Source organism: Juglans regia, chromosome 1 (assembly GCF_001411555.2).
Source record: "Juglans regia cultivar Chandler chromosome 1, Walnut 2.0, whole genome shotgun sequence".
Lineage (NCBI taxonomy): Eukaryota > Viridiplantae > Streptophyta > Magnoliopsida > Fagales > Juglandaceae > Juglans > Juglans regia.
Window position 1 is genome coordinate 8,925,601 of NC_049901.1, and position 13,294 is coordinate 8,938,894.

Here is a 13,294-nt window from a genome sequence, read left to right on the forward strand (position 1 = left end):
AGTCAAGAAAATCCACTGCATATAAAACGAGTTTCCTTTAAATTTGCCATGGTCTCCTTACATGCAAGCTGCTTTTTTTATTAGGATCGGCCACTATCATTACGAACAAAGCCTGAGGCAAATTAAGCAGTTGTTTAATTCTTTGAATGATATTATATATAAGCCTGTGCGGAACAAGTACTCCTTCTTTATAAGCAAGATTAATTAATCACGAATGTAATAGCCCATGGATGAACTTGCTGAAAACGCCGGCCTACTTGCCACCCATTTTAACATAAACTTCACCCAAAAAAAGTTTACTCTTAAAAAATACAAAAACAGATATGGTGTTTCCACTTCCTAGCCATGAGAACCCACATTCTCCATGATATGTTACATATATGCTAGGTATTCATGGAAAAGGGAAAGGAAAAAACAAATTAATACTAATTTCATATAGATCACTGCCTCAATAACTTCCTCGAGTTTGAGGGAGAGATGATCTTGATGACCAGTCCGGGAAAGACGTCATCGGGATCATGGATATGAGGGTTGCGCTCAACGATGAAAGGGTCGTCGCACTTCTCGCTGATGGTGTGGAGAGTCTCGCCCTCTCTGACCACATAAATCTCGTCACACGGCTTGTCCACTAGCTGGTTACGTCTCAGTGCTGCTGCATCTGCGAGTGAACTCTCCCTCACGGTGGCAAACAAGACTAAACCTAATAAGATTATCGCACAATACCATGATGCGGTATCGGCTACGGTTGTCGAGGGCTCCCTCATGGTTTTCGTTGCAGGAGAGGAATCCAGGCAGATGATAGGAGAAAGAAATGGCTAGCTTTTGATGAAACACTATACGTTTTTTCAGGTTTTGACAATATTATATATACACATATATTTATGGAAAGGAGTGTACGTCCTGATCATCTACGTATATGTCACAATATAATATATATTTATATACAAATCAGAGAGAGAGAGAGAGAGAGAGAGAGAGAGAGAGAGAGAGGAGTCTTGATGATTTGCATTGGGAGGAAGTTGGGTTCAACTGCTTAGACCTGACTAGTGTTTGAAGTGTAACATGAATGTTGAATCACCTTCGCTACACATGAACGTTGAATCACTTTCGCACTCGTGTATTTACTGAAAAGGACCCTAATAATAGATTAGGTTTTATTCTTTGGAAAGAATTGAAAAACTCGTAGACAGTTGGAGTACTAGATTTTCGATCGACATGTGGGGTTTGTCTATTAGCTAAATCAGCAGAAAAGTTCCGCCTAAGATGTTAATTCATATTCAAGGTTGATTTTGATCCATAAATAATGAATTAGTTGTTGGCGTGTTAGGTGAACATATCGTATATATGAGGGAAAGCTTTAATTTATTATATATATATCTGCATATATAATAATCAACCATATAATATTGGATAAAGCTGAAATATATATATGGGCGCGCAGGTCATGTACGTCCGTATATGAATGAGTCTTAATATAATTATTAATTGGCCAGAATTAGTTGATTATTGTGATGACGATCGACGTAGATCATCTAGAATTAATACTTATCAAAATAGAATTATTCTTAATTGGTAGAAAATTGCTTGATTTGCATGTCAAACGTACGCATGCATGACTCTATCTATTAATTAATTAATATCATGATAGATAATATATCTTAATTAGCTTCGACATGATCTGGCCTGCGAATAAGTTTCCAATAGTCCTGAAATTGTCATCAAACCTACTTATATATACATATATATAATATTCTAGCCTTTCCTATGCAATTTAATTAGACGTTTCTTTTTCTTTTCTTTTTTTAATTCGTATCTTGTTTTTTCCTTTGGAATACTAAAAACAACAGCTATATATATAATTAGCCTTTGATTGATAAATCACTGGTTAATATATATATATATATATATATATATATATTATAGATCAGAGTAAATATATTTTCGGGATTTTTTTTTTAATATATGAAGAGTAGGGGCTTTTAGGTACATCAACAAAATGTGGAGCTAGGAGTTTCGAAAAGACAGGTTTAATGAAGAAAATTGGTGAAAGAGAAAGAAAGAGTACTAAGGTGGAAATTATGTGGAAGTGGTAATATTTGTGCGTGGGGGATCGAATGGAAGCATGCATGGGCAAATTGCGTGAAAGATCAATATTGGTGGCCACGCCATTCTTTCACGCAATATATAATAAACTTAATTATAATCACCAGTAGTTGTACTATATACAACCATATATAAACTTATAATCAACCAGCACCCCCACTAACCTCCAACTATATATATATATATATATATATATTATATACAGATAAATGATATATAATTCTTCAAGCTGTATGCAGTTGATCTGATTTGTGTTGATCTTGCCTTCATGATTAATTTGTGTCCCGATGCTAGCTTTTAGTTGTGGTTTACTCTACTGATGCTTGTGTTTAATTTTCAAGTTGTCTACAATTAATTTATGCTGGTTTGTGCTGCACGTAAGGCTTTACTTGTGTTTTTCAAGTTGCATGTCTACATCAAAATAAAGAGCAACGACATTATATATAGTTGGTGATCACAGAACTACCAATGGGACTTGATCGGCCTCTTCACCACCACAACAACCCAACAAGACCTTAAGTTAATTTAGTTTGTGTATAAATATTAAACAATGTAATATACAGTGGATTGTATCGTGCATTTTACATTATGAATATTGAATTTTTTTTTGTTTTACGTACATTTAGTTAAAAAGTTAATTAGTTGTATATAGTTTTAACTATTTTTTACTTAATTTTGATATATTTTTTTTGTTGTTATGGACAATTTTCAATGCATTAGTATTATGTTTTTTAACATGAGTTTCTGAAAAAACTTTAATAAAATATAGCCTTTTAGATATATATAAAAAAAAGTATGCTTTTCAATATTTTTTCTTGAAAAAATTGTAATAAAATATAGGCTTTTATTAGGGGTGAGTTCGGTCCGGTCCGGTCCGGTCTTGGGCCATTTTATGGACCGGACCGGACCTATTCGGTCCAAGAATTGTCCACCCTAGACCGGACCGAGTCACATATAGGACCGGTCCGGTCCGGTCCATTTCGGTCCGGTCCGGTCTAGGGTCGGTCCAGTCGGTCTAGACATGTCTAAAATGGGCCATTCAGCCCATCTAAATCTGATTTTTTTTTTGCCCAATTTCAATTTTTTTCGGCCCACTTCAAATTTTGTACATTTTTTTTAGCTAAAACTACTAAAAAAAGCTTGATCTTGAAAAATACAATGATAAAAAAAAAAAAAAAACTATTCTATATAAAAAACTAAAAAAACCCAAATATTATGCTATTAGCCTAGTAGGTATATATAGTTATAACTTATAACTTTTAGTGATATTAATACTATACTATTATACAAATATTATGCTATAATACTATAACTTTTATAATATGCTATTAAATTATTAATACTATTATACTATAACTCTTATATGAGTAAAGTTATTATAACTTATAATAGTTATATAGTTGGTACTTACTACTTAGTATAATATATTATATAATATTTATATTATACCAAATAACTATTGACTATATCAATACTAAATTACTAATAGTAAAAGTAATATATATTATAATGATATAGTGATACTAATACTATATATTATATAATAATACATTAATACTATAGACTTATAGTGATTAGTTACTATGAATCATGAATCCATGATTACTTGATTAGTATAAGTTATAACTATATAATATTATTAGTATTAGACTATTAGTAAATAGTAATATACTAATATTAGTTATAGTGATTTAGTAATTAGTACAAGTTATAACTATATTATAATATTTATATTATAATGATATAGTAATACTAATACTATATATTATATAATAATACATTAATACTATAGGCTTATAGTGATTAGTTATTATGAACCATGAATCCATGATTAGTATAAGTTATAACTATATTATAATATTAGTATAACTATAACTATAGTCATAGACTCTTACTCTATATTAGACTATTAGTATTTTTTTTTTTATATACCATATTAGAGTATAGAAGACTAGAAGTAAAGTCTAGACTATTAGTATAAATATTAATATTAGTATAAAATTATAAATATTAGTATTAGACTATTAGTTAATAATTATTTAATGGTGAGTTAGTGATATGTTAAATGAGAATTATATAATTAATATATATTTTTTTTTCAATTTTAATTCGGTCCGGTCCGGTCCGAAAAACCCATAGACCGTGGACCGGACCGAATTAAGTTGGTCCTATAAAATTCGGACCGAGACCGACCGGTACCATTCTCGGTCCGGTCCGGTCCGGACCGAATTGGTCGAATATCACCCCTAGCTTTTATACTAAAAAAAAAATCTTTTCAACACTATTTTTTCTTGAAAAAAAATTAATATCATATAAACTTTTGAAAAAAAAAATCGCGTAAAGACCGGAACATGAATTTTTGAATTTAAAAAAATCTGAATTCATCTAAATTCCGGCCCAAATCATAATTCAGACCGGATATAATACCCAAATACCCGGTTCAAAAGCCTGATAAACAGTACTAAGAGAAGATTATGTTGAAGTGGCAATATTTGTGCGTGGGGGAATCGAAGTATAGGCAAATTGCGTGAATTTCACGCCATAAACTTATAATCAACCAACACCCCCACTGATAAATTTAGAATCTATGCCTAACATTATTCCTTATTTTTGTTGAATTTTTAGGCTAAGCATGCACGGGACAAGTACCGGTAGACTTTGAGACTTTTCGGGTGCGTAGGTGTGGGACCAGCGAGCTGACCAAGCCATTCTCACGTGCGTACGTGTGAGAATTTGGGACCAAAATTATTTTAACTCATCTTATCTTATCTTATCTAATTATTATAAATTTTTAAATAAAATTTAATAAATAATTTAATTTTTTCAAATTTTAAAATAAAAATTATATTCTATAATATTTTTTTCTACTTTCCTCTAATCTAATCTCAATTTAACCCACCATACAAACCTCCATATTGCACTTTCAATACTATCTAATCAGATTTTGTAATCTTTGTTTTGAGAGACGCGAAAGCAGTACACATATATTTTGCCAAAAAAAAAAAACTAGCACTAGCACTGCCTAATTGTTTGTTAAATTCTATGAAGTAGCATACCATCATAATTAATTAAAGAGTTATTCTATTATCAAGCTAATGTCTAAATCACATTATTCACATAACTTAAATGTAATATCTTATCTGAATGATTTGGGTTTAAAAATTAAATTTTTAAATCAAATTATGTCATGTTAAATATTTTATCATGTGTGATCGGTTTAAGAATATAATTGTTTTTAATTAAATATATAGTAATAGACCTAATTAATATAGATACGGTTGGTTTATTTAATTACTACAAGAAAAATAGATTTTTGTGGCCATTTAATTACGGTGAAAAGATTATTTGTGATTAAAATAGATTCATTTTAACTGTAAATAGTTATTTCGTTAGAATTAACTGACCACAAATAAATAATTTTCTTATAATAGATTCGTAGAAGTCCGATCGATTACTCATAATAAAACTTGCCAAGTATATATTAAAGTGTGGTACATTAATTAAAGCCACCAAAAGTAATAATTATCAACCAAACTATTTAAAACCGGATTTGATAAAGTCAAAATGTTATGCAGCAGTACTCTTTAATCACCCTTTTAATTTAATTCAATCTAGCTAGTGCTCTACATTACGAATTGCCATTTTAATATTTTACCATCTAACACTAGCTCTGATCAATAAGCTAGCTTGAAGAAAAAGTACATGTTTTAATGCTCTGGTTGAAAGTTGAAACTTGAGGGGGAGGGGATCATATGCAGTGAGAGGTCGTAGATCGATGGGGATGGAATAAAAGAAGTGGAGAGGAAATAAAGTAGTTCTTTATTTAGAAAGTCTACAGATTAATTTCGACCTCTTGCTTTTAATTTTCTGGATTTGTGCATAATGGAAAATTTTGTTCATTAGTTTTTTGCAATTTTGAAATTATTATTATTCTTTTCTTTATACAAAAGGCTAACTAGCTAGCTAACTCACAAATATAATTAAATAATAAATATCTAAATTATTAATTTTTCGTGTTTTAAGATAGAATAATGCTAATCCCACTGCTCTCAACTTTTGCTGGTAATTTTTTTTTTTACCTTATGATTAAGGAATTGGTTGTAAATGATGTTGTGACTTTTTTTTAAATATATATATATATATATATATTTAAAAGTGTTAAAAAAAAAAAGTAAAAAAAAAAAACCATAATAACTAGTGGTAGCTGGAGCTAGCAACGGTGGCTATAGTGCCACCTTTTAAGATATTCAAATCTCAACATATTCGGAGGGTACAAGACAATTTTATAAAGAAACAAAATGGAACATTAACTTTCTTTTACAATTTTATAAAGAGTCTATTCCAACCAGAAATTTAGAACTTGAGTCGTGCACATACAATGGATAGACCCGATGAGGACGTAGGAAATTTAAGGGAAGGAGATTGTGATATCCCATATGATAAAGGTAATGGTAGGTGGTGAATGAGATCTCACATTGTTTGAAAAGGAAAAATTCTTACTTTTTATAAGGTTTTAACAATGCTTTAATTATATTATTGACTAATCCTTTTAGAATATAGACCATGTGGTTTGAGCCTTTTATTGAGGCATTACAGCAGAGTTTTTATAAAAAAATTTGGCTTTGAAATTTATATAACCTTCAAGATTTTTTTCCTATTTGTACACAATATTCCTCATCAATAAGATAGTGTTATCAATAAAATTGAGGATACCATTTCTTTTCTAAACAATGACGAAAATGACTCCCAATGTAACAATATATATCTTTAAATTTTTGTTAACCTGCCAACTAAGATCAATAATTTTGAAAAGAAAATGTTAATAGCTTTATCATCATCTCATTTTTATTGTTAGTCATTAATTATTAAATTCCTTATTTTTTTAAAAAAAATTAAAAATTAATATAAAATGATAGATTAACGAATAGTATATAGCATGAAATCTATCAGAAGTCCAAGGTCCAAACCTCGGCCCACAGAGAGGATCTACAAGGAAAGCTTGCCATTCATATCAAAATCGACCTGGCAACTGCCCCATATTCATGGCTATTCTGGACTCTGATTTGTGAAGAAAAAGGCCGAATTACCAACAGCGAACCATAGGTGGTTCGCCCAAAAATAACCACACTCGTGTTAGGCCTTTTCAGCCCAAAAAGATATAGCTGGTTTTGAGCTTAACCCAATCTCTAGACCTAATTACATTAGATGTGGATCCTCTCAACTTTTAAAGGTACTCTTATCACGTTTATTGTTTTTTATTTAAATCTCCACAATTATTTTCAAATTTATAATGTTTTTTCTTTAGTTACATAAGCAATTATCATTTTTAGATTAAAATTCAAATCCGCAACTTTTTTAGTTATATTATAGTGTACCACTATACCATTGGACATATGTCAACATGTAGAAGAAATTTTAAATGAAAGCTGTATACCACATACATCCACCTAATTAACATGTGATTTATCATTTTTGTCATTTTATATTAATGCTTAAATATGTGTATAGAGGTGTAACCGGTCTGGTTCAGTCCAATCTTGGATAAATTTTGGAATTAAACTGGTATATACCGATTTTGGAAAGTTAAGAGACTATACAGACCGATTCATCACTGAAATCGAAATTTAGTATTTATTATTAACAATTACTAAATCATTAGTGTCTAATTATACTAATATAGTATAAATAGTATCTTAGCTTATTAGTGAGATTTATTCGTTATTAATGAGATTAAATCTTTTTAGAGCCAACTATCACTGCTTTTCATTAGAAAAATAATCATCAATCAATACAAAAATTATCTTTCAAAACCACATTCATGATCAGAACAGGATAGTCCTCCATCCAGATGTGCTCCTCTAGCAAAGAAACAGAAACTTTGACCAAGTTGTGTGCAGCCAAATTTGATTCCTGATAGTTGAAGAAACCTTCCAACCCAATATGTTATTCAACATTCTTTTTGTATCATGAATCAGAGGACTAACTTCCGCCCAGCTGTCCTGGTGGGTATTTGTAGCCTTAACAATCTCCTCGTAGTCTCCTTCAAAGATAGCCTTCGAGAAGCCTAAATCAGAACATATATTCATAGATCTTCTTAACGCCATTGCCTCAGCAATTACAGGTTGTAGGGTGGTATTAATGTTGCAGCACATGGAAGCTTGAACATCACCTGCAGAGTCTCTAATAATCACTCCTAGACCTGTGATCTTATCCTTGGCATCCTCAACAGCATCTCAATTAACCTTCATATGGTACTCATATGGTTTTTTCCATTTCCTTAGCTCCCTCTTTACTCCAGCAGTCTGATTGAGATTGTTTATGTTAGCTGGTTTGTGTGCAGACTGATAGTCATCCAAGTTCTTGAGGGTTTTCTGAACAATCAACTCTAGCCTATCGAACTTCTTGTAAAAAATGAAAGCATTCCTTCTGGTCCAAAGATTTCTCATAATGATAGCTACACACTCTATCTTTTCAGGCTTCATATTTTCAATCAATCTTTGCCATAATTCCCAGACATTGGTATCTGGATTCGACCATTTTTTAGAGGACTGTATTCTTCTCCCCATACATCACTAGCAGCAGTGCAAGACCAAAGGGCATGGATAGATGATTCCTCTTCCCTTTCACAAATGGGAAACCAAGGCCCTTCAACCACCTTCCTTTTAAACAAGTTTAGTCTTGTGGGGAGTAAGTCATGACAAGCTTTCTAGAGGAAGTGTTTCACAGATCCAGGTATTCTAAGTTTCTACAAAATTTTCCATGTTGTCTCCTCGGATGCTCATGTTAAGGTCTCTCCTTGTGATTTCCTGATTCTGTCCAATTCAAGATGATAGGCAGTTTTCACCTTGAAAATTCCATCTTTTGAGGGCCTCCAACCATCTTATCTTTAGCACCTAGCCTGCTACAGACTGTCTCGGCTTCTCTCTGGTTAAAGATCTGATTAATTAGACTGATATTCCGATCACCTGTGTCTTCGTCCACTAATGCTCTTACTTTAGCCTCTTTGTCCAAAATAGTGGTATGAGACTGTATTGTGTAAGTTCCTGGAGAGGGAATCCATTTATCCCCCCAAATTCTAATGTTTGATCCATTACCTACCCTCCAAAACAATTCTTCTTTGATTAACCTAATGCTCCTTCAAATGAAAGAAGGTCGAGGCCTAATGTTTGCTTCCAGTAACTTCCCATCTTTAAAGTATTTGTGTTCTTCATGATTTGTGAGACTAGAGAGTCAGGATGTTGCAGCAATCTCCAAAGTTGTTTTGCTAATAGAGCTTTGTTAAAAGACTATGTTTCTAAATCCCAATCCATCCCTTGTTTTGGACTCTCCCAACTTGGACCATTTCCTCCATTGGATTTTCCTGTCATTGTGTTTGTGACTCCACCAGAATCTTGACATAAGAGAGGCCATTAACGAGATTAGCTTAGCATAGTATAACTAGTGAGATTAATTTTATGTTATATAAAATGTTATGTTAAAATTTTAAGATTAATTTTTTGTTATGTCAAATTTTATATTAATTTTATGTTATAAGATTAATAAACATGAATAATAAGATTAAAGTTTCATGTTATATTCATTAGCAATTTAGCATATAATATATACAATATAATATAAATAATTATATAAGTAATATATATATAATATAAAATATTAAAAATATATATATCAACCAGTTAAAACTGATTTTCAAAATATGAAAACTGGTACCAGATAGGTTCAGAACTGCTTCGGTTCTTAAGAATCAGTTCCAAACCGGACCGATTACAAGTGTTCGGTCTGGTTCAATTGGTTTATCGAGTTTTTTATACTTCTATGTGTGTTTAAATAAAAAGATAAAAATGATAAATTATATATTGATTAGGTATAACTGTGTGATGTAAGATTTCTTTATAATATTTCTCAAATTAATTACCATATGACATATTTTAGAATTATATGTTCAGTAAAAAGGAAATTATTTGGACATAGATATCATAATTGAATTCCATTAGACAGTTTACTGTAACGCTAAATGAATTGTGCAGTGTCTCTTATACGAGCAACTTCGCATTCATGCATATATCATCATCCCAAGAGTTGAGAGAGGGATCAGCGCTGCTGCTCAATCCTCATGAAAATCGCAAGATCCATTTGCCGCCGATTCAGCACCTACACGGCGAACCAAAAATCAGAGCAAGTAACCAATAGACCCACCTCCCTCAACCCCATCAAAGAGCTTCACGCCCAACTCATCCGAGCCCGACTTTACACTGACCCGTCTTCCATATCTGAGGTTATCAAGTTCTATACACTATCTCAACCAGCTCTACCCAAAGCCCACTTTGTTTTCGACCAAATTGAGCGTCCCACATTGACAATCTGGAACCATATGATCCGTGGTTTGTCACTGAGTGACCAACCTAGTGAAGCGATTTGTTTTTACCACCGTATGTACCAGCAAGGACAAGCGGGGAATCATTTAACTCTAATATTTGTCTGCAAGGCTTGTGCTAGGGTCCCTGATATTGTACAGGGCCAGAAGGTTCATGTTCATGCTTGGAAACTTGGGTTTGAATCGCATGTTTTTGTTTCCAATGCTTTAATTCACATGTATGCCGCTTGTGGCGAGTTGGGTTTCGCAAGGAGGGCTTTTGATAAAATGGGCGAAAGAGATTTGGTTTCTTGGAACTCTTTGATATGTGGGTATAGTCGGTGCAATAATTTTAAGGAAGTCTTGGATCTTTTTAAAGCAATGCTGGTGGCAAACGTGAAGGCCGATTCAGTAACAATGGTGAAAATTATTTTAGCATGTAGTTTTTTGGGTGAGTGGGAAACAGCAGACTCAATGGTTAAGTATATTGAGGATAATCAGGTTGCGATTGATGTTTACTTGGGGACTACCATGATAGATATGTATGGACGGCGGGGTTTAGCGGATCTGGCGCGGGGCGTATTTGATAGGATGCATGAGAGGAATATAGTTTCTTGGAATGCCATGATAAAGGGGTATGCGAAAGCCGGGAACGTAGTTGCTGCGCAGAAGCTTTTTGATGAGATGCCCAAAAAGGATGTGATCTCTTGGACTTCTATGATCACGGGTTACTCTCAAGCTAACCAGTTTGCTGAGGCGGTGAGGCTATTTAAAGAAATGATGGCAGCAGAGGTGAAACCCGATGAAATAACAGTAGCTAGCGTGCTTTCTGCTTGTGCCCACCTAGGATCGCTTGATGTTGGCAAGGCAGTTCATGACTACATACGTAAGCATGGTATAAAAGCAGATGTTTATGTGGGAAACTCGTTGATAGATATGTATTGCAAATGCGGGGTGATTGAGAAGGCACTAGAGGTATTCCGAGAGATGAAAACAAAGGACTCTGTCTCATGGACTTCAGTAATTTCAGGTCTTGCCGTGAATGGTTTTGCAGATTCTGCACTTGAGCTCTTCTCACAAATGTTAAGAGAAGGTGTTCGGCCAACTCATGGAGCCTTTGTTGGGATTTTACTAGCTTGTGCTCATGCTGGATTGGTGGATAAAGGCTTCTACTATTTTCAAAGTATGGAAAAAGTTCACGGGTTAATTCCAGAAATGAAACATTATGGTTGCGTAGTGGATCTCCTGAGCCGCTCTGGCAATCTGGACAGGGCATATGAATTCATAAATAGAATGCCATTAGTTCCTGATGTTGTGGTATGGAGGATATTCTTAAGTGCTTGTAAACTTCATGGAAATGTGGTCCTAGGTGAGATTGCTAAAAACAAACTCCTGGAATTAGATCCGTATAATGGTGGGAATTATGTTCTTTCTTCACATACTTATGCTGGTTCAGATAGATGGGATGATGCAATAAAAATGAGAGAGTTAATGGAGGAAAGCAATGTGCAGAAGCCTTTTGGTTGTAGTTCCATTGAAGTTAATGACACAACATTGTACAACTCTCAATCCGTGCCTTACCCAATCTTAAAGAAGGAATCCATCAAGCAAGACATGTAAAACTTGGTACTCTGACAGAACAATTCATTGAATTGTTAGTTTCGGTAAAACGGAATGAATATGAGTACTATTTGAAGGTATGGACCTTACCCTCTTATCAATCTGGTGTGTATCGGAACCAAGATGTTATACTTTTTATTAGCTTGTAAGCTGCGATGCCATGTTGGTATTGAAAATGATTTTGGCGAGGGAACCAATGGAGTTCAATATTTTGCGTTCTGAGAGGACAAATTCTGCAAGAGGTGCCCATCACAAACTGAAAAATGGCTTAGTCCTATGATTGGTCATAGCTTTGATGATGTTGGGAAGGCTTGATGGGGTTCCAGTATTTGACAATGTGTCAGGAGGCAAATTCTTTAAGTATGCTCTCTCTCGGTAATAAGTAATATTTGGGGACAAAATTCGACCTTGGTAAGCTGTGAAAAAGGGAGCATTGGTGATAAGAGGAACTAGGCTAGGTAGGAGTGCTCCTGGAGATGAAAGACCTCACGCTGGACCTCTGCCTCATAATTTAACCCGCTAAACTTCCAGACACAAAATCTCCATTCGATTGTATTTTTATTGAAGAGCATATGGGAGAACCTTTTTCACGTGAAGAAAGGTATCACAACCAAGGAGTCCAACCAGAAGTTCTCAGTCCTATGAGAGAAAAACAAACTTTGGTTGGGGAGGTGACAGAAGCTGGCTACACTTCTTATCTAGTCGCTGATTGCTACAAATTGATTAGTAATCTCATGTAAATAGTAAGGGTTGAGATCATTGTTTCTTGAGGAAACCTTGGAAGACTTATTTCCCATGTTGTTAAAAGTAGGGAAAGAATTTGTAAAGAAAACAGAGAATTCTTCATTGCATTTCTATTATCGCTGGGGAAATTGATTAGTCGTGGAGGTTCGTCTATTTTTCACATTACTTTTGGCTATAATACCTTTCTTCTTCTAAAAGTTCATAATTCCATCGGATGTCCACCAGAATTGCTTGAAATAGGTTTCCTGATATGGACCAAGGTGCACAATGTCTTCAACAGTTCAATTAGTCCTTGTTAAATACTGAACTACACTGTCTTTATCGTTTTGCAAAGAACAGTAACCCAAAAGAAGAAAATGGAATTTAAAAAAGTAAGCAGAAAGAAAGGCGGAACATTTACTTAGTAGTTTTTTTTTCTTTAATTAATAAACTTATATTATTAAATTTAATATTTTACAACTGACAGATTTTTCC

General features: G+C 33.5%; 2 protein-coding genes across 2 annotated transcripts; one reads left to right on the forward strand and one right to left on the reverse strand.

The window, feature by feature from the left end:
• Window positions 1-440: 440 nt before the first annotated feature.
• LOC108998528 lies at window positions 441-764 on the reverse strand. The gene has a single exon (XM_018975096.1). The coding sequence runs from the start codon at window positions 762-764 to the stop codon at window positions 441-443; it is 324 nt and encodes a 107-aa protein (XP_018830641.1).
• Window positions 765-10,123: 9,359 nt separating this feature from the next.
• LOC108998508 (pentatricopeptide repeat-containing protein At2g22410, mitochondrial-like) lies at window positions 10,124-12,971 on the forward strand. The gene has a single exon (XM_018975068.2). The coding sequence runs from the start codon at window positions 10,217-10,219 to the stop codon at window positions 12,074-12,076; it is 1,860 nt and encodes a 619-aa protein (XP_018830613.1). The 5' UTR covers window positions 10,124-10,216; the 3' UTR covers window positions 12,077-12,971.
• Window positions 12,972-13,294: the final 323 nt, after the last annotated feature.

Coding starts and splice junctions, on each gene's coding strand:
- LOC108998528 (XM_018975096.1), bottom strand. CDS start 764: ATGAGGGAGCCCTCGACAACCGTAGCCGATACCGCATCATGGTATTGT.
- LOC108998508 (XM_018975068.2), top strand. CDS start 10,217: ATGAAAATCGCAAGATCCATTTGCCGCCGATTCAGCACCTACACGGCG.